General features: G+C 40.8%; 13 protein-coding genes across 13 annotated transcripts, besides 25 other annotated features; 1 reads left to right on the top strand and 12 right to left on the bottom strand. All coding sequences in view use genetic code 2, as the record gives it.

Moving 5' to 3' along the window:
• Positions 1 to 1,115: a D loop.
• Positions 1,116 to 1,184, top strand: a tRNA (tRNA-Pro).
• A 2-nt stretch (positions 1,185 to 1,186) lies between these two features.
• Positions 1,187 to 1,258, bottom strand: a tRNA (tRNA-Thr).
• CYTB (cytochrome b) lies at positions 1,258 to 2,403 on the bottom strand. The gene has a single exon. The coding sequence runs from the start codon at positions 2,401 to 2,403 to the stop codon at positions 1,258 to 1,260; it is 1,146 nt and encodes a 381-aa protein (YP_008578250.1).
• A 2-nt stretch (positions 2,404 to 2,405) lies between these two features.
• Positions 2,406 to 2,475, top strand: a tRNA (tRNA-Gln).
• On the top strand, positions 2,476 to 2,997 carry ND6 (NADH dehydrogenase subunit 6). Its single transcript has one exon. It carries the CDS (start codon positions 2,476 to 2,478, stop codon positions 2,995 to 2,997), a length of 522 nt encoding a protein of 173 aa, YP_008578249.1.
• Positions 2,993 to 4,822, bottom strand: ND5 (NADH dehydrogenase subunit 5). Its single transcript has one exon. It carries the CDS (start codon positions 4,820 to 4,822, stop codon positions 2,993 to 2,995), a length of 1,830 nt encoding a protein of 609 aa, YP_008578248.1.
• Positions 4,823 to 4,894, bottom strand: a tRNA (tRNA-Leu).
• Positions 4,895 to 4,961, bottom strand: a tRNA (tRNA-Ser).
• Positions 4,962 to 5,030, bottom strand: a tRNA (tRNA-His).
• Positions 5,031 to 6,411, bottom strand: ND4 (NADH dehydrogenase subunit 4). Its single transcript has one exon. A coding segment is annotated over exon 1 (1,381 nt).
• Positions 6,405 to 6,701, bottom strand: ND4L (NADH dehydrogenase subunit 4L). Its single transcript has one exon. It carries the CDS (start codon positions 6,699 to 6,701, stop codon positions 6,405 to 6,407), a length of 297 nt encoding a protein of 98 aa, YP_008578246.1.
• Positions 6,702 to 6,772, bottom strand: a tRNA (tRNA-Arg).
• On the bottom strand, positions 6,771 to 7,121 carry ND3 (NADH dehydrogenase subunit 3). Its single transcript has one exon. The coding sequence runs from the start codon at positions 7,119 to 7,121 to the stop codon at positions 6,771 to 6,773; it is 351 nt and encodes a 116-aa protein (YP_008578245.1).
• Positions 7,122 to 7,191, bottom strand: a tRNA (tRNA-Gly).
• Positions 7,192 to 7,193: 2 nt separating this feature from the next.
• On the bottom strand, positions 7,194 to 7,979 carry COX3 (cytochrome c oxidase subunit III). The gene has a single exon. The coding sequence runs from the start codon at positions 7,977 to 7,979 to the stop codon at positions 7,194 to 7,196; it is 786 nt and encodes a 261-aa protein (YP_008578244.1).
• On the bottom strand, positions 7,979 to 8,662 carry ATP6 (ATP synthase F0 subunit 6). Its single transcript has one exon. It carries the CDS (start codon positions 8,660 to 8,662, stop codon positions 7,979 to 7,981), a length of 684 nt encoding a protein of 227 aa, YP_008578243.1.
• ATP8 (ATP synthase F0 subunit 8) lies at positions 8,653 to 8,820 on the bottom strand. The gene has a single exon. The coding sequence runs from the start codon at positions 8,818 to 8,820 to the stop codon at positions 8,653 to 8,655; it is 168 nt and encodes a 55-aa protein (YP_008578242.1).
• A 1-nt stretch (position 8,821) lies between these two features.
• Positions 8,822 to 8,895, bottom strand: a tRNA (tRNA-Lys).
• COX2 (cytochrome c oxidase subunit II) lies at positions 8,896 to 9,586 on the bottom strand. The gene has a single exon. A coding segment is annotated over exon 1 (691 nt).
• Positions 9,587 to 9,590: 4 nt separating this feature from the next.
• Positions 9,591 to 9,659, bottom strand: a tRNA (tRNA-Asn).
• Positions 9,660 to 9,663: 4 nt separating this feature from the next.
• Positions 9,664 to 9,734, top strand: a tRNA (tRNA-Ser).
• Positions 9,735 to 9,736: 2 nt separating this feature from the next.
• COX1 (cytochrome c oxidase subunit I) lies at positions 9,737 to 11,290 on the bottom strand. The gene has a single exon. It carries the CDS (start codon positions 11,288 to 11,290, stop codon positions 9,737 to 9,739), a length of 1,554 nt encoding a protein of 517 aa, YP_008578240.1.
• A 1-nt stretch (position 11,291) lies between these two features.
• Positions 11,292 to 11,360, top strand: a tRNA (tRNA-Tyr).
• Positions 11,361 to 11,427, top strand: a tRNA (tRNA-Cys).
• Positions 11,428 to 11,460: 33 nt separating this feature from the next.
• Positions 11,461 to 11,533, top strand: a tRNA (tRNA-Asp).
• Positions 11,534 to 11,602, top strand: a tRNA (tRNA-Ala).
• A 1-nt stretch (position 11,603) lies between these two features.
• Positions 11,604 to 11,674, bottom strand: a tRNA (tRNA-Trp).
• On the bottom strand, positions 11,674 to 12,717 carry ND2 (NADH dehydrogenase subunit 2). Its single transcript has one exon. It carries the CDS (start codon positions 12,715 to 12,717, stop codon positions 11,674 to 11,676), a length of 1,044 nt encoding a protein of 347 aa, YP_008578239.1.
• Positions 12,718 to 12,786, bottom strand: a tRNA (tRNA-Met).
• Position 12,787: 1 nt separating this feature from the next.
• Positions 12,788 to 12,859, top strand: a tRNA (tRNA-Gln).
• Positions 12,858 to 12,926, bottom strand: a tRNA (tRNA-Leu).
• A 2-nt stretch (positions 12,927 to 12,928) lies between these two features.
• Positions 12,929 to 13,903, bottom strand: ND1 (NADH dehydrogenase subunit 1). Its single transcript has one exon. It carries the CDS (start codon positions 13,901 to 13,903, stop codon positions 12,929 to 12,931), a length of 975 nt encoding a protein of 324 aa, YP_008578238.1.
• Positions 13,904 to 13,978, bottom strand: a tRNA (tRNA-Leu).
• Positions 13,978 to 15,648, bottom strand: an rRNA (16S ribosomal RNA).
• Positions 15,649 to 15,720, bottom strand: a tRNA (tRNA-Val).
• Positions 15,718 to 16,673, bottom strand: an rRNA (12S ribosomal RNA).
• Positions 16,674 to 16,744, bottom strand: a tRNA (tRNA-Phe).

Genomic DNA, 16,744 nt, shown 5'->3' with positions numbered 1-16,744 from the left:
ATCATAGTGTAACAATATAAATACAGAATACATTTCGCATGCTAATTTCAAAATATATGTCCGGTTCTCGTTTTAGGGGTTTTTCGAGGAATCCGTGTATATTAGGGGGAGGGGGGTTTTTACCAAATAATGTTTTGTTTTTTTTTTATCTACTCCAAATTTTTACAACCCAGGGGGTATCCTAATAAAGATAAGATTATGTCCAATAAAGCGATTGATGTACCAAATAATGGAATGCTTTTTACACGCACGTATATTGCTATCGTGGATTTAAATGAGAGTTAAGAAAATGTCTGCTTTAAACCATAGCTTCTTTAATCAAAAAAATCGAAACGTATCCATTATGGCGTCAATCTCTCTATCCCTTTCAGTTTTGGTCAACTTGACAATCTTAATTCATGAATGATAAGTAATGAGTATAATAAAAGAGTGTCGAGGGGAGTACAGGTTTACCTTAGTGTCCCAGATGAGCCTCTCCGAGGAATAGCGATGGCTTCATTCCCCCCAAAAAAAACTGGGTGGAAAATAAATCTTGACGCGATCAAGGACGAAGGTGTCATTAAAGGGAACTAGGGGGCTGGCATTCTTGACGCGATCAAGGACGGAAATGCTGTTAAAGGGAACTAGGGGGCTGGCATTCTTGACGCGATCAAGGACTGAAGTGTTACAAGCATTAATCAGATGTCAGGTTTGATCAATTGATGAGGATTAATCGAATGAAATGTCATGAGTAGAATAATTTTTTCTTACGATAATGGAATATGATGTTCTTGTGAGCTCACATAATATATACTTAAGTCTCTGTGAGTGGAAGGAATAAATTTATGTTATGAAGATTTTGATTTTGAATTAATGAGAATTAAAAATATAATGTAATGAAATTGTTGTAAGTAGATGAATGGGGATAAAGCATAGTATGTTATGATATGGGGAATGTAAATTAATGAGTATTATACATAGAGTGTGATACCATTAGGTGAAGGTCAAGTAATGTGATGTAGTCGAGATGAGATATGTCCTTATATTAAGGTATGTGGGTCATGTCATTAATATGTTAAACTGACTTACTTTTTGAAGGCCAAATGGATGTTTGGCTTTCATGTTTTGACAACATTCAGGGGGCAGTTTGGGCAGAATCTTGGCTTTGGGAGCCAAGGGCAGGAGTTTAATCCTCCTTCCCCTGATGTATTTTGGGGAGGGTTTAAACCTCCAGTCTTCGGCTTACAAGGCCGACGCTTTTAAGTTAAGCTACCAAGATTAGTTAAGGCCGAGGATTTTGTTTTCTCATCAGCCTGCGAGTGGAATTGCAATGAGAAACAGAGAGAAGTAGGAGATAGATGCAATTTGTCCGATGAGAATAAATGGTTGTTCAACTGGTTGGCCTCCGATTCAAGTCAGAACTAGTATGTTGGCTACAAGAATTCAGAAAAAGACTTGTGTAAGGGGGCGGAATGTGCTGCTACGTTGTTTGGAGGTGTGAAGAAAGGGGACTAATATAAGAATGAGGATGGAAAATAGAAGGGCTAAGACTCCTCCTAGTTTATTAGGAATGGATCGGAGGATGGCGTAGGCAAATAGGAAATATCATTCTGGTTTAATGTGTGGAGGGGTGACGAGAGGGTTGGCGGGGATGAAGTTTTCGGCATCTCCTAAGAGGTTGGGGAGAAATAGGGCTAGGATTCCTAGGAGAATAAGGAGACTCAGAAACCCTAGTGCGTCTTTGTAGATGAAATAGGGGTGGAAGGAGATTTTGTCTATGTCGGAGTTGAGACCCATGGGGTTGTTTGAGCCTGTTTCGTGTAAGAAGAGAATATGGATAATTATTAATGCGGTGATTAGGAAGGGAAGGAGAAAGTGGAATGCGAAGAATCGTGTTAGGGTGGCGTTGTCTACTGAGAAGCCACCTCAGATTCATTGGACTAATGTGTCACCAATATAAGGGAAAGCAGAAAGGAGGTTAGTGATGACAGTTGCGCCTCAGAAGGATATTTGGCCTCAGGGTAGGACATAGCCTACGAAGGCTGTGGCTATGAGTAGAAATAGTAAGATAACTCCAATATTTCAAGTCTCTTTGTAGAGGTAGGAGCCGTAATAAAGTCCTCGGGCAATGTGGAAGTAGATGCAGACAAAGAATAAAGAGGCTCCGTTGGCATGGATGTTACGAATAAGTCAGCCGTAATTGACGTCACGGCAGATGTGGGTTACTGAGGAGAAGGCTATAGTAATATCTGCGGTGTAATGTATTGCTAGGAAGAGTCCTGTGACAATTTGGATTACTAAACACAGTCCTAAGAGTGAGCCGAAGTTTCATCAGATGGAGATGTTTGATGGAGCTGGAAGATCAATTAGAGTTTGGTTTATAATTTTTAGTAGGGGATGGATTTTTCGAATATTGAGGGCCATAAATTCTTATAGTTGAATAAACAACGATAGTTTTTCGAGTTGTTGGTCTTGGTTAAAGTCCAGGTAGGAATGATGGTATATTTTATGTTTTTGATGATGGTTTGTTTAGTGCTAGGTTTAATAGGAGTAGCGTCCAATCCTTCACCTTATTATGCTGCGTTAGGGTTGGTTATGGCTGCTGGGATAGGGTGTGGTCTGTTGGTAGGACACGGTGGGTCTTTTTTATCATTAGTTTTGTTCTTAATTTATTTGGGGGGAATGTTGGTGGTGTTTGCTTATACGGCAGCTCTTGCTGCTGAGCCATATCCTGAGTCATGGGGTAATTGATCTGTTTTGTTGTATGTTGGTTTTTATTTAGTAATGTTATTTTTTGTTGGTAATTATTTTATGGTAGAGTGATTTGAGTTGGATTGGTCAGGGGTAGAGGAGTTGAGCAATATGGAGATAACTCGTGGGGATTTTGTGGGGGTGGCTTTGCTTTATGAGGATGGGGGGTGGTTGTTAGTTTTAAGTGGGTGGGTGTTATTATTGACTTTGTTTGTGGTGTTGGAGTTGACTCGGGGTCTAGCATGAGGGACATTACGTGTGGTTAGGTTAATGTAGTGAGTATGGCTAAGGCTAGTGTGAGGAAAAGTAGTGTTAGGTAAACTTTAATATAGCCTTGTTGAGGTTGGGTGGATAATTTAATTAGAGGGGTTTGTTGAATGAAGGCACTTTTTGGTCCAATTTTTTCAGACCATGTTTGGTCAATTAGGTGGGTGGAAACATGTTGGGCTCAGGATAGGTTAATTTTGGGCAGGAGGCGGTGGATAATTTGGGGAAAGTATCCCAATATATTTGAGAAGTGATGGGGATAGAGGGTGGGGGTTATTTTAAGCTGAGAGTTAGTTAGGTTTGCTAGTTCTAAGGCTAGTAGAAGGCCAGCAATAGTAATTAGTAGGGCGGAGAGTTTTAGTAGGGGAATTATAGTCATAATTTGGGTTTTTGTAGGGATTATGTTGGATGTGATAATGAGGCCAGACAGGATACTTCCATAAGCTAGGCGTTTGATGGGGTTAATAATTAGGGGGTTGTTTTCATTAATAGGGGAGAGTGAATTAAACCGTGGAAAATTTATTAATGTGAAAAAAATGAGGCGGAGGCTGTAAATGGCTGTAAATGATGTTGCAATCAGGGTAAGGATAAGGGCTCAGGCGTTGAGGTGAGAAGTGTTTATGGCTTCGATGATGGCATCTTTTGAAAAGAAGCCTGATAAGAAGGGCATGCCTATGAGGGCTAGGCTTCCAATAGTTAAGGAGGAGGAGGTGAATGGCAGGAGTTTGTGAAGACCTCCTATTTTGCGGATATCTTGTTCGTCATTGAGGCTATGGATGATGGATCCGGAACAGAGGAAAAGTATTGCTTTAAAGAAGGCGTGGGTGCAGATGTGGAGGAAGGCTAGTTGTGGTTGGTTAAGGCCAATTGTTACCATTATAAGTCCTAGTTGGCTGGATGTTGAGAAGGCAATGATTTTTTTAATATCATTTTGGGTAAGTGCGCATGTTGCAGTGAAGAGGGTAGTTAATGCTCCTAGGCATAAGCATGTTGTTAGAATTAATTGATTATTGTGGATTAATGGGTGAAGGCGAATTAGGAGGAAGATACCGGCTACAACTATTGTGCTGGAGTGGAGTAAGGCGGAGACTGGTGTGGGTCCTTCTATGGCCGATGGAAGTCATGGGTGAAGGCCGAATTGTGCGGATTTTCCAGCTGCGGCTAGGACAAGACCAAGGAGAGGTAGGGTTAAGTTTATGTCTTTGGATAAGATGAATAGTTGTTGAATTTCTCAGGAGTTTAAATTTATAGCTAGTCAAGCTATGCTAAGAATTAGGCCAATATCTCCTACTCGGTTATAGATTACAGCTTGTAGGGCGGCTGTGTTGGCGTCTGTTCGACTATGTCATCAACCAATGAGGAGAAATGATATGATTCCAACTCCCTCTCAGCCAATGAACAGTTGGAATATGTTGTTGGCAGTCACTAAAATGATTATTGAGATTAGGAAGAGTAGAAGATATTTAAAGAAGCGGTTGATGTTTGGGTCGGAGTATATGTATCATAGGGCAAATTCAAGGATAGATCAAGTAACGTAGAGGGCCACAGGGGTAAATAGAACAGAGTATGTATCAAATTTGAAGCTTATATTAATATCGAAAGGTCCAATGTTGATTCAGTTGTAGTTGGTTATGATTGACTCTAAACCTTGGTCTAGAAAAATGGATAGTGGGATAAGGCTAATGAAGAAGGAGATTTTTACAGCTGTTTTTGCGTAGGAGGAGGCCCAGTTAGGAGTGAGTTCTTTGGGATTTAATGAGGTTATTAGTGGGAAGAGGAGGGTAACAAAGATTAGGAGGAAGGATGAGTTAAAGATAGTATTCATAGCTTTTGCTTGGAGTTGCACCAAGGGTTTTTGGTTCCTAAGACCAATAGATTACTGATATCTTTCAGAAGCTGAGTGAGTCATGGATTTGAGCCATGATGAGAAGAATTAGCAGTTCTTCATGTCCCCGACCTCTCTCGGTGGTTAAAAAGGTTTTAACTTTTATTTTTAGAACCACAATCTAATGTTTTGGTTAAACTATAAGCACAGAGTGTTCAGCCTCAGATAAGTTCTGGTTTAAATATTAGAAGTAGGACGGGCATGAGGTGGAGGCTCAGGAGGAGGTGTTCTCGTGTGTGGCTTGGATTTAATGATAAGATATGGTAGGGGGTTGGTCCGCGTTGAATTATTAGGAATATATAAAGGGAGTAGGAAGCGGTGATTAATACTCCAAGGCCCGAGAGGGTAATAGTTCAGTTGGATCAGTTAAATAAGGAGGTAATAATAAGGAGTTCTCCTATAAAATTGGGAGAGGGGGGAAGGGCAAGGTTGGCTAGGATGGCAAGGAATCATCAGGTAGCTATTAGTGGAAAAATAATTTGTATGCCTCGGGCTAGGAGTATTGTTCGGCTGTGGACTCGCTCGTAGTTAGTGTTGGCTAAGCAGAATAGGGCGGATGAAATCAGGCCGTGGGCAATTATTAGTGTAATTGCTCCTGCAAAGCTTCATGGTGTTTGGATTAGGATTGCTCCTGCTACCAGGCCTATGTGGCTTACGGATGAATAAGCGATTAGAGATTTGAGGTCAGTCTGTCGTAGACAAATAGAGCTGGTTATGATAATTCCTCAGATGGCCAGAATTAGGAAGGGGTAGGCTATTTCTTTAGTGAGGGGATTTAGCATTACAATAATTCGTATTATGCCATAGCCTCCTAGTTTAAGTAATACGGCAGCTAAGATTATTGAACCGGCAATTGGAGCCTCGACGTGGGCTTTGGGTAATCAAAGGTGTATTCCATATAGGGGTATTTTAACAAGAAAGGCGAAGAGGCAGGCCACTCACCATAGTTTGTCTGCTCATGAGGTTAGGGTCATGGGTTGTGTGTGTTGTATAATAAGTATGGACAGAGTGCCTAGGTTGTTTTGTATTAGTAGGAGGGCAATAAGAAGGGGGAGGGAACCAATTAAGGTGTAGAATAGGAAGTAAGTTCCTGCATTTAGGCGTTCTGTTTGATTTCCTCATCGTGTAATAATAATGAGGGTAGGGATAAGTGTAGCTTCAAATATAATGTAAAATATAATTATTTCGGTTGCAGAAAAAGCTATAATAAGGAAAGTTTGGAGAGAAATGAGTAGGGAAAGGTATATTCGTTGTCGGGTTTCTGGCTCTGTGGAGATATGATTTTGGCTGGCCAAAATTATTAGTGGGAGAAGTCAGCAGGTGAGAATGAGTAGAGGGGCTGATAAGGGATCAATAGCCATAAATTGATTGGAAAAGTCTCATCCGATGTCTGTGTTTCATTTGAATCAGACTAAACTTAATAATGCGATTAGAAGGCTATAGGAGGTAGTTATGGGTCATAGTCATTTTTTGTTAATAATTCATGTGGTTGGAAAGAGTATGATTGTTGGGATAAGAATTTTTAGCATTGGAGAAGGTTTAGGTTTTGTAAATTATCGGAACCATGTGAGCGTGAAGTGGCAACTAGAATAGCCAAGCCTGCACTAGCTTCGCAAGCCGAAAATGTGAGGAGGATTATAGGGGTAATTGAAGAAGAGGTAGAGTTTAGTGTAAGGGTTCAGATAGCAATAGTAATAAATAGGGTTAATAGTATGCTTTCTAAACATAAAAGTGCAGATAAAAGGTGATAGCGGTTAAGTGCAAGACCTATTAGGCCTAGTATAAATGCTGAGTTAAGGCTAAAATATATAGGGGACATAAGATACTTATGGATTTTCACCATAATTTACTAAGCCGAAATTAGTGGTCTTTGTTTTGGACTAAGTATCTATTCTGCTCACTCTAATCCTCCTTGAAGTCATTCATAAATAAGGCCCAGGGTGAGCAGAATTAAGATGGTTATTGCTCAAAATAGTGTATGGAGCGGAGATAATAATTGGTTTCCTCAGGGTAGAGGGAGAAGGAGGGCAATTTCTAGGTCAAATAGTAGGAATAAGATAGCTACGAGGAAGAAGCGTAGGGAGAATGGGAGACGTGCATTTCCAAGAGGGTCGAAGCCGCATTCATATGGGGATAATTTTTCGTTGTCTGGGTTGAGTGATGGGAGTCAAAATGTAATAAATACAAGGATTAGGGAAATCAGGGCCGTAGCTGCGACAGAAGATATGATGAGATTCATTACTCTTCCTTGGATTTTAACCAAGATTTAATGATTGGAAATCATTTGTACTAGTCTATACTAGAAAAGTAATTATGAGCCTCATCAATAGATGGAAACATAAAGGAATAATCATACTACGTCTACAAAGTGTCAGTATCATGCAGCAGCTTCAAATCCAAAGTGGTGTTTGGATGTAAAGTGATATTGGATTTGTCGTAATAGGCAAATTATTAGGAATGTTGAGCCAATAATAACATGGAGGCCGTGGAATCCTGTGGCGACGAAGAAGGTTGTACCGTAAATTCCGTCAGCGATTGTGAAAGGTGCTTCATAATATTCTATGGCTTGAAGGGCTGTAAAGTACACTCCTAGGAAAATAGTAAGGGTGAGGGCTTGGATAGTTTCCTTTCGGTTTCCTTCTATAAGGCTATGATGTGTTCAAGTCACTGTTACACCTGAGGCTAGGAGTACTGCAGTATTTAATAGTGGGACTTCAAATGGGTCTATAGGGCTAATTCCTGTTGGTGGCCAGCATCCTCCTAGTTCGGGGGTGGGGGCAAGGCTCGAATGATAGAAGGCTCAGAAAAACCCTAAGAAGAAGAATACTTCTGATGTAATGAATAGAATTATTCCATAGCGGAGGCCTTTTTGAACGGGGGGTGTATGATGACCTTGAAATGTCCCCTCTCGGATAATATCGCGTCATCATTGAACTATAGTTAGTAAAAGAAGGGTTAGTCCTAGATAAAGGAGAATTAATGAGTGGAAGTGAAACCAGATGGCTAGTCCAGATGTTATCAGAAGGGCGGCTGTAGCTCCGGTTAGTGGTCAAGGGCTTGGGTCAACTATGTGATATGCGTGTGCTTGGTGGGCCATTAGATATTCTCTTGTAGATAAAGACTTAATAGGAGGACAAATACATATGCTTGGATTATTGCTACAGCTACTTCTAAAATTGTTAGTAAAAATAAAATAATTGATGTGAGGAGTGCCACGGCTGGTATAATGGTGATGAGCATAAAGGTGGCAGTTGCAATTAGTTGTATAAGTAGGTGACCGGCTGTCAGATTAGCGGTTAATCGTACTCCTAATGCTAGTGGTCGGATAAATAGGCTAATGGTCTCAATGATAATTAGGGCTGGTACTAGAAGGGTGGGGGTACCTTCTGGTAAGAAGTGTCCTAGGGCCACTGTGGGTTGGTTAAGTATACCCACTAGGACGGTGGTAAATCATAGGGGAAGGGCGAATGCCATGTTAAGGGAGAGTTGTGTCGTTGGTGTAAAGGTGTAAGGGAGAAGGCCTAGTAGGTTGATAGTGATTAAAAATAGTATTAGTGTTGTAAATAGTATAGCTCATTTATGGCCGGTGAAGTTTATAGGTTGAATGAGTTGATAAGTAAATCGATTAATAAATCAGCTTTGGAGTGTTATTAGTCGGTTGTTAAGTCATCGGTTAGTTGGGGTTGGGAAGATTAGTGAGGGTAAAGCGATTGCGAGGATAATAAGTGGAATTCCGAGGATGGAGGGACTTAGGAATTGATCAAAAAAGTTTAGGATCATGGTCAATTTCAGGGCTCGGGTTTAGATTTTTCTGTACTTTTTAATGCTGGGTTGTTGCTATATAGGTGGTTTGTTACTTTTTTTGGTAAGATAATGAGGAAAATTGTTCATGAGAACAAAAGGATCATTAATCAAGGGTGAGGGTTTAATTGAGGCATATCACTAAGGGTGGGAGGGAATCACCAGTTTTTAGCTTAAAAGGCTAACGCTAGTCCCAGTTTAGCTTCTCAGTGAGGCTTCTTCTAATATTAATGAAGATCAGGCTTCAAAGTGTTCTAAAGGGACTGCTTCTACTACAATGGGTATAAAACTGTGATTAGCCCCACAAATTTCTGAACATTGGCCGTAATAGACGCCTGGTCGAGAAATGATAAAGGCAGTTTGGTTTAAACGTCCTGGGACAGCATCTATTTTAACCCCTAAAGCTGGAACGGCTCATGAGTGTAAAACATCTTCTGCGGACACCAGGACACGAACAGGTGACTCTATGGGGACTACTATTCGATGGTCTGTTTCTAGTAGACGAAATTGGCCGGGGGTTAAGTCTTGGGTTTGAATTATGTAAGAGTCGAAGCCTAGATCTTCATAGTCTGTATATTCGTAGCTTCAGTATCATTGATGACCTATAGCTTTAATGGTTAAGTGGGGATCATTAATTTCGTCTATAAGATATAAGATTCGTAAAGATGGGAGGGCAATTATAATGAGGATAATAGCAGGGAGGATAGTCCAGACGATTTCAATTTCTTGGGAGTCAAGAATGTATTTGTTTGTGAGTTTTGTGGATACTATCGCTGTGATGATATAAAGAACTAGGGCGCTAATTAGAAATACAATTATTAGTGTGTGGTCGTGAAAGTGGATAAGTTCTTCCATAACTGGGGAGGCTGCATCTTGAAAACCTAATTGTGAGGGGTGTGCCATTGGTTAAGATCCGTGGGATTTAAACCCACAATTTTGCCCTGACAAGGCAGTGTAATGTATTTACTAGGGTCTCTATGAAGAAAGTGACAGAGTGGTGATGTGGTTGGCTTGAAACTAACATATGGGGGTTCAATTCCTTCCTTTCTTGTCTTAAAGGTTTCGTTGGACTTGAACAAACGCTGGTTCTTCGTATGTGTGATAGGGTGGGGGGCAACCATGGAGTCATTCAACGTTTGTGTGGGGTAGCTCAACAGACAGAACTTCTCGTTTTGAGGCGAATGCTTCTCAAATAATAAATAATAGTATAATTACTGCTACAAGTGAGATTAAAGAGCCAATAGAGGAAACTGTATTTCATAAAGTGTAAGCGTCTGGGTAGTCTGAGTAACGTCGTGGCATACCGGCGAGGCCTAGGAAGTGTTGAGGGAAGAATGTTAAATTTACCCCAATAAACATAACTGCGAATTGGATTTTTGTTCAGGTTGAATGGAGTGTGTAACCCGTTATTAATGGGAATCAGTGGATAAAGCCTGCCATGATAGCAAATACTGCCCCTATTGAAAGAACATAGTGAAAGTGGGCTACTACATAGTAAGTATCGTGGAGAACAATATCGAGAGAAGAGTTAGCTAGGACAATTCCTGTTAAACCCCCTACTGTAAATAGGAAAATGAATCCGAGAGCCCATAGTAAGGGGGTTTCTCATTTAACTGAGCCTCCATGAAGGGTAGCTAATCAGCTGAAGACTTTTACACCTGTGGGGATAGCAATAATTATCGTTGCTGAGGTAAAGTAGGCCCGTGTATCAACGTCCATTCCCACGGTAAATATGTGGTGGGCTCAGACAATAAACCCAAGTAGGCCAATTGCTATTATTGCCCAAACCATTCCTATATAACCAAATGGTTCTTTTTTACCAGAATAATAAGCCACAATATGGGAGATTATACCAAAACCAGGAAGGATGAGAATGTAGACTTCAGGGTGACCAAAAAATCAGAAAAGATGTTGGTAGAGAATAGGGTCTCCTCCTCCTGCTGGATCAAAGAATGTTGTGTTTAGATTTCGGTCAGTAAGTAACATTGTGATGCCGGCTGCGAGCACTGGAAGGGCTAGGAGAAGAAGGATGGTTGTTACTAAGATGGATCATACGAACAGGGGTGTTTGGTATTGGGAGATTGCTGGGGGTTTCATATTGATGATAGTTGTAATAAAGTTAATTGAGGCCAAGATTGAGGAAATACCTGCTAGGTGAAGGGAGAAGATAGCCAGGTCAACGGATGCTCCTGCGTGTGCTAAATTACCGGCCAGGGGAGGGTAGACTGTTCAACCAGTGCCGGCTCCTGCTTCAACTCCGGCTGAAGCTAGGAGTAGTAAAAAGGAAGGGGGAAGGAGTCAGAAGCTTATGTTATTTATTCGGGGGAAGGCTATGTCCGGGGCACCAATTATTAATGGGATTAGTCAATTCCCAAAACCCCCAATTATGATGGGCATTACCATGAAGAAGATTATTACGAAGGCATGGGCGGTCACAATAACATTATAAATCTGGTCATCTCCGAGGAGGGAACCTGGTTGACCCAGCTCGGCACGGATTAAAAGGCTTAGGGCTGTTCCCACTATTCCTGCTCATGCACCAAAAATTAAATAAAGGGTACCAATATCTTTGTGGTTTGTAGAAAATAGTCATCGATTAATTGCCACAGGTAAGGTGACTGAGAACTAAGTAATGGATTGTAGCTCCACAGACAGAGGTTCAATTCCTCTTCTTACCAGTCCTGCAGTAGATGTTTACGTTGGGTTGCAAACCCAAAGATGGAGATTAGTTTCTCCCGGGGCTTTCTCCCGCCTTTTTTCTCTACGGCGGGAGAAAGTAGATAAAAGTTCGCTGGATTGAACGCTTAGCTGTTAACTGAGATCTTGTAGGATCAAGGCCTATTTATCTAGAAGGTTTTAGCTTAATAAAAGTATCTGGGTTGCATTCGGAAGATGTGAGATAAAGTCTTGCAGACCTTAACAGAAATTAGGAGATTTTCACTTCTACTTAAAGCTTTGAAGGCTTTTGGTCTATTGTTAACCTAAATTTCTTAGGATATTAGTATGAGGATGGCTGGGGTGATTGGGAGGAGGAAAATAGATAGGGAGGCAGTGGTTGTTAAAATCAGGTTATGGGATAATTTGGTTCGTCATGATGTTAATATATTAATTGGGGCGGGGGATATGGTTAGTGTTGTAGCATAACATAAACGTAGGTAAAAAAATAGACTGAGGAGGGCCGTTATGGCCATGACAGTAGCGGGGATAATTAAATTTTGTTTGGTTAGTTCTTGTAAGATAAGTCACTTTGGTATAAAGCCTGATAAGGGAGGAAGGCCTCCAAGAGAGAGGAGGGTTATGAGGGCAATAATGGAAAGTAAGGGGGATTTTGATGAAGATGAGGAGATAGAGTTAATTTTGGTTGAGTTAAGTGTTTTGAATAGAAGGAAGGTTGTTGAAGTTATAATAATATAGAGAATTAAGTTAAGTTGGGTTAAATTATAGGAATAGGGGAGAATGGAGACTATTCAGCCTAGATGGGCAATTGAGGAGTAGGCTAGGATTTTTCGTAGTTGGGTTTGATTTAATCCGCCTCATCCTCCCACTATGGTGGAGAGCATCCCAAGAAAAATTAATAGGTTGGGGTTTAAGGAGGGATAGAGTTGTAGGAGGACGGCAAATGGTGCAAGTTTTTGTCAGGTGGAAAGGATGAGGCCTGTAGTAAGATTTAGGCCTTGAAGAACTTCGGGGAGTCAGAAATGGAGGGGAGCTAAGCCGATTTTTAATGCTAATGCGATTGTGGCCAGTGTGGCAGAGCCTGGATTAATTATTTCGATTAGGCTTCATTCGCCTGAGGTTCAGGCGTTTGTAGCGCTAGCGAATAGAAGTAGGGCTGAGGCGGTTGCTTGTGTAATAAAATATTTTGTTGAGGCTTCTACTGCGCGAGGATGGTGCTGGTGAATTATTAGAGGAAGGATGGCCAGAGTGTTGATTTCAAGGCCTATTCAGACTAGTAGTCAGTGAGAGCTGATGAATGTGAGAATAGTTCCTAGACCTAGGCTTGAGATAATAATGGTTAATACAAGGGGATTCATTAGTAAAGGAGGGATTTTAACCGACATGGTTGGGGTATGGGCCCAAAAGCTTAATTAGCTGACCTTACTTTAGAAAATAGTATAACTGGAAGTACGAAGAGTTTTGATCTCTTGGATATAGGTTCAAGTCCTATTTTTCTAGGAAGAGGAAAGATTTTAACTTTCATTATCCACTCTATCAAAGTGGTCCTTTGTTCAGGCACACTTCCTTTTAGGTTAAAGGGGGCAGGCTTGTTGTGGCTACGGGAAGGGCGATATGTCATAATATAATTGCTAAGGTTAGGGGTAAGAAGTTTTTTCACACTAAGTGTATAAGTTGATCATAGCGAAAGCGGGGGTATGATGCTCGGATCCATAGAAAAAGTAGGGTAAGCAGGGTTGCTTTTATTATTAGAGTGAGGGTTGAGATTTCTGGAAAGAGTGGGTTATAGGAGGAGCCTATGAAAAGGATTACTGAAAGGGTATTTATTAGTAGAATATTTGTATATTCAGCAAGAAAGAATAGGGCGAAGGAGCCTCCTGCATACTCAATATTAAAGCCTGAAACTAGTTCTGATTCTCCTTCTGTTAGGTCAAATGGTACTCGGTTAGTCTCTGCTAAGGTGGATACATATCATATTAAGGCTAATGGTCATCCTGGAATAATTAGTCAGATTGTTTCTTGTGCTAAGTTAAAAGTATGGAGGGTGAAGCCTCCTGTGAAGATAATTATTGATAGGAGGATTAGTCCAAGACTGACTTCATAGGAAATAGTTTGTGCAACAGCTCGTAAAGCCCCTATTAAGGCATATTTTGAATTTGATGCTCATCCGGAGCCTAAGACGGTATAGACGGTCAGACTTGAGATTGCTAGGATAAATAACAAGCCTAAGTTGAGGTTGATAACAGAGTAGGGGAGAGGTAGGGGCATTCATATGAGGAGGGCTAGTGTGAGGGCTATTGTGGGGGTGATTAGAAATAGGAGGGGAGAGGATGCTGATGGATAAATGGGTTCTTTGGTAAATAATTTTAGGCCGTCTGCGATAGGCTGAAGTAGTCCGTAGGGGCCTACAATATTGGGGCCTTTACGGAGTTGTATATAACCAAGAATTTTTCGTTCGACTAGGGTGAGGAAGGCTGTGGCTAATAGGATGGGGACAATATAGGTAAGGGGGGAAATAAAGTACAGAAGGAGGGCTTCAAGCATAGTTGAGGAGAGGATTTGAACCTCTGAAATAAAGAACTTAGGTCTTTTGCGTTTACCAGGCTCTGCCACCCCAACAACCCTTTTCTTGGGTAGAAGTTGACTTTTTCTTATCTATTTTAGTTTATTTCAACAGATGAAAATGAAGCGTGCTTATAGTATTGGCTCCATTTTTCCGGTCCTTTCGTACTAGGAAAAATAAATTCATAGATAGAAACTGACCTGGATTTCTCCGGTCTGAACTCAGATCACGTAGGACTGTTAATCGTTGAACAAACGAACCCTTAATAACGGCTGCATCATTAGGATGTCCTGATCCAACATCGAGGTCGTAAACCCTTTCGTCGATAGGGACTCTAAGAAGGATTGCGCTGTTATCCCTAGGGTAACTTGGTTCATTGATCAGGAAATCCTGGATCATTTTTCGATAAATGTTTTATTAATTAGAATTGTGGTTCTAATTTTTAAGTACTTGAGAGTACTCGGTCGATAAGGGGGATTAATTTTTCCCCTTGGTCACCCCAACCAAAAACAGCTAAATTAAAAGTATTGTATTTCTGTTTATATCCGTAGAGTGGTTAATTTACATAATTAATTTATGTGTTTGAAGCTCCATAGGGTCTTCTCGTCTAATGTGGTTATACTCGCTTCTGCACGGGTAGATCAATTTCATTGATTAGAAAATAGAGACAGTTGAACTCTCGTGATGCCTTTCATACGGGTCTTCATTTAAAAGACAAGTGATTACGCTACCTTTGCACGGTCAGAATACCGCGGCCGTTAAACATTGTCACAGGGCAGGCGGGACCTCTTATGGAGTTTCAAGAGGCGATGTTTTTGGTAAACAGGCGGAGTTCGTGTTTGCCGAGTTCCTTTATTTTCTTTTAATCTTTCCTTAGGACACTCCTGTGTTGGGTTAACGAATGATATAATAAGATTTTCTAGTTGGGCTAAAGTAAAAGTATAATGACCTCAGTTTGGGTTCGTTTAATTGTCAGTGAGTTAATTCTTTCTGACGTACACTTGTGTCGGGAGAGGTTTATCCTCCTATTACTCATTTTAGCATAAGTTCTTTTATAATTTTATAAAATAGTCCAATATAGCTAAGGGGGCGGTGAGAAGAATATCTGGATTATAGGTTTTTGTGAGACTGGAGCTATGACGCTTACTTTACAGGTGGCTGCTTTTAGGCCTACTGAGGTGAAAACCTTAATAAATATGATCATTTCCCTCCTTTGAAAGTTGTATCCTGGTTCAGAAGGGCTGTACCTCTTCTGAATAACTATTAATTCTTATGTTTGACCTTAATATAATAGATTTTTTGGTAATAAAAGAATTAATGCAGAACTAAAGTTCTTTTCTTGGACAACCAGCTATCACTAAACTCGGTAGGCTTATCACCGCTACTCGGAAGTCTTCCCACTCTTTTGCCACAGAGACGGGTTGGCTCTAATTGTGCTGCTTCGGAGTAGCTCGTTTAGTTTCGGGAAGATAGGCTAAAGATCTCTTTGTCTAGTTTTTCTAGCTAAATCATGATGCAAAAGGTACGAGGTAGAATCTCTGCTTTTTGTTACTTTAATTATTTGTTTCATTTCTCTTTCAGCTCTCCCTTGCGGTACATAGTCTATTGCGCTGAGTTTTGTTTCTGTCGCCCATACTAGAATGATAAAATGTTTTAGTTAGGGTTTAATATGTAAGGTAGTTAATAATGTTGGGTTTGGGGTAGGTGGACAGGCTAGCTTTAATGTTCAAAATGACTCGGATTGCACGAGTATTTCCTCGGTGTAAGGGAGGTGCTTTACTAGTTTAGCCACATTTTGATTCCAAGTGCACTTTCCAGTACACTTACCATGTTACGACTTGCCTCCTCTTGAGATTTTTCATTAATTAAAAATAAGTAGATTTTTTTTGAGGAGAGTGACGGGCGGTGTGTGCGCATCCCAGAGCCGGTTTCAGAGAAGCTCTCTAGTCTTTTCTTACTGCTAAATCCACCTTTAGGCAGTTTTTCAGTCTACCATTCGTGTTTTCTTTATAGAAAATGTAGCCCATTTCTATCCACTTCATTAGCTACACCTCGACCTGACGTATGGGAGTTAATTCTTTTTGCTTACTTTTAAGCCTTCATAGGGTGAGCTGACGACGGCGGTATATAGACAGGGATGGCTAGAAGTGGTGAGGTTTAACGGGGATTATCGGTTACAGAACAGGCTCCTCTAGGTGGGTTTGGGATACCGCCAAGTCCTTTGGGTTTTAAGCTAGCGCTTGTAGTACTCTGGCGAACAATACAGTGAGTTATTGTTTAAGTTTGTGGTTAGACATAGTAGGGTATCTAATCCTAGTTTGGGGTCTAACTGTCGTGACATCAAGATTTCTAGTGAGATAAAGTCACTTTCGTTGTTGATAATTCCGTTTATGGGTGCGTGTGACAGCTTGATAAGGTCTTAACTTTAATTACTGTTAGATACTTCTTAAATCACTCTTTACGCCGGGAAGTATTAATGTGAGTTACTCGTATAACCGCGGTGGCTGGCACGAGATTGACCAACTCTGTTAACTTTAACTGGTTCGAGCTTGCGCTCATATAATCAATATCTGTTACTGCTGATGTCCCTTGGGGGTGTGGCTTAGCAAGGTGTCTTGGGCTACGTGAGTGTGTGCCTGATACCTGCTCCTAACTAATTGATAGAGTAGTTAGGGCATTCTCACAGGGATGCTGAAACTTGCATGTATAATTTTGGTTACAATTAATACTGAGGCCAGGACCAAACCTTAATGCCTGCGGAAAATTCTAATTTTTCATCTTAGCATCTTCAGTGCCATGCTTTAAAATTAAGCTACACTAGC

Source organism: Carcharodon carcharias, mitochondrion, assembly GCF_017639515.1.
Source record: "Carcharodon carcharias mitochondrion, complete genome".
Lineage (NCBI taxonomy): Eukaryota > Metazoa > Chordata > Chondrichthyes > Lamniformes > Lamnidae > Carcharodon > Carcharodon carcharias.
The sequence above is the reverse complement of the archived record's forward strand: the minus strand, read 5'-3'. Positions and strand labels throughout refer to the sequence as shown.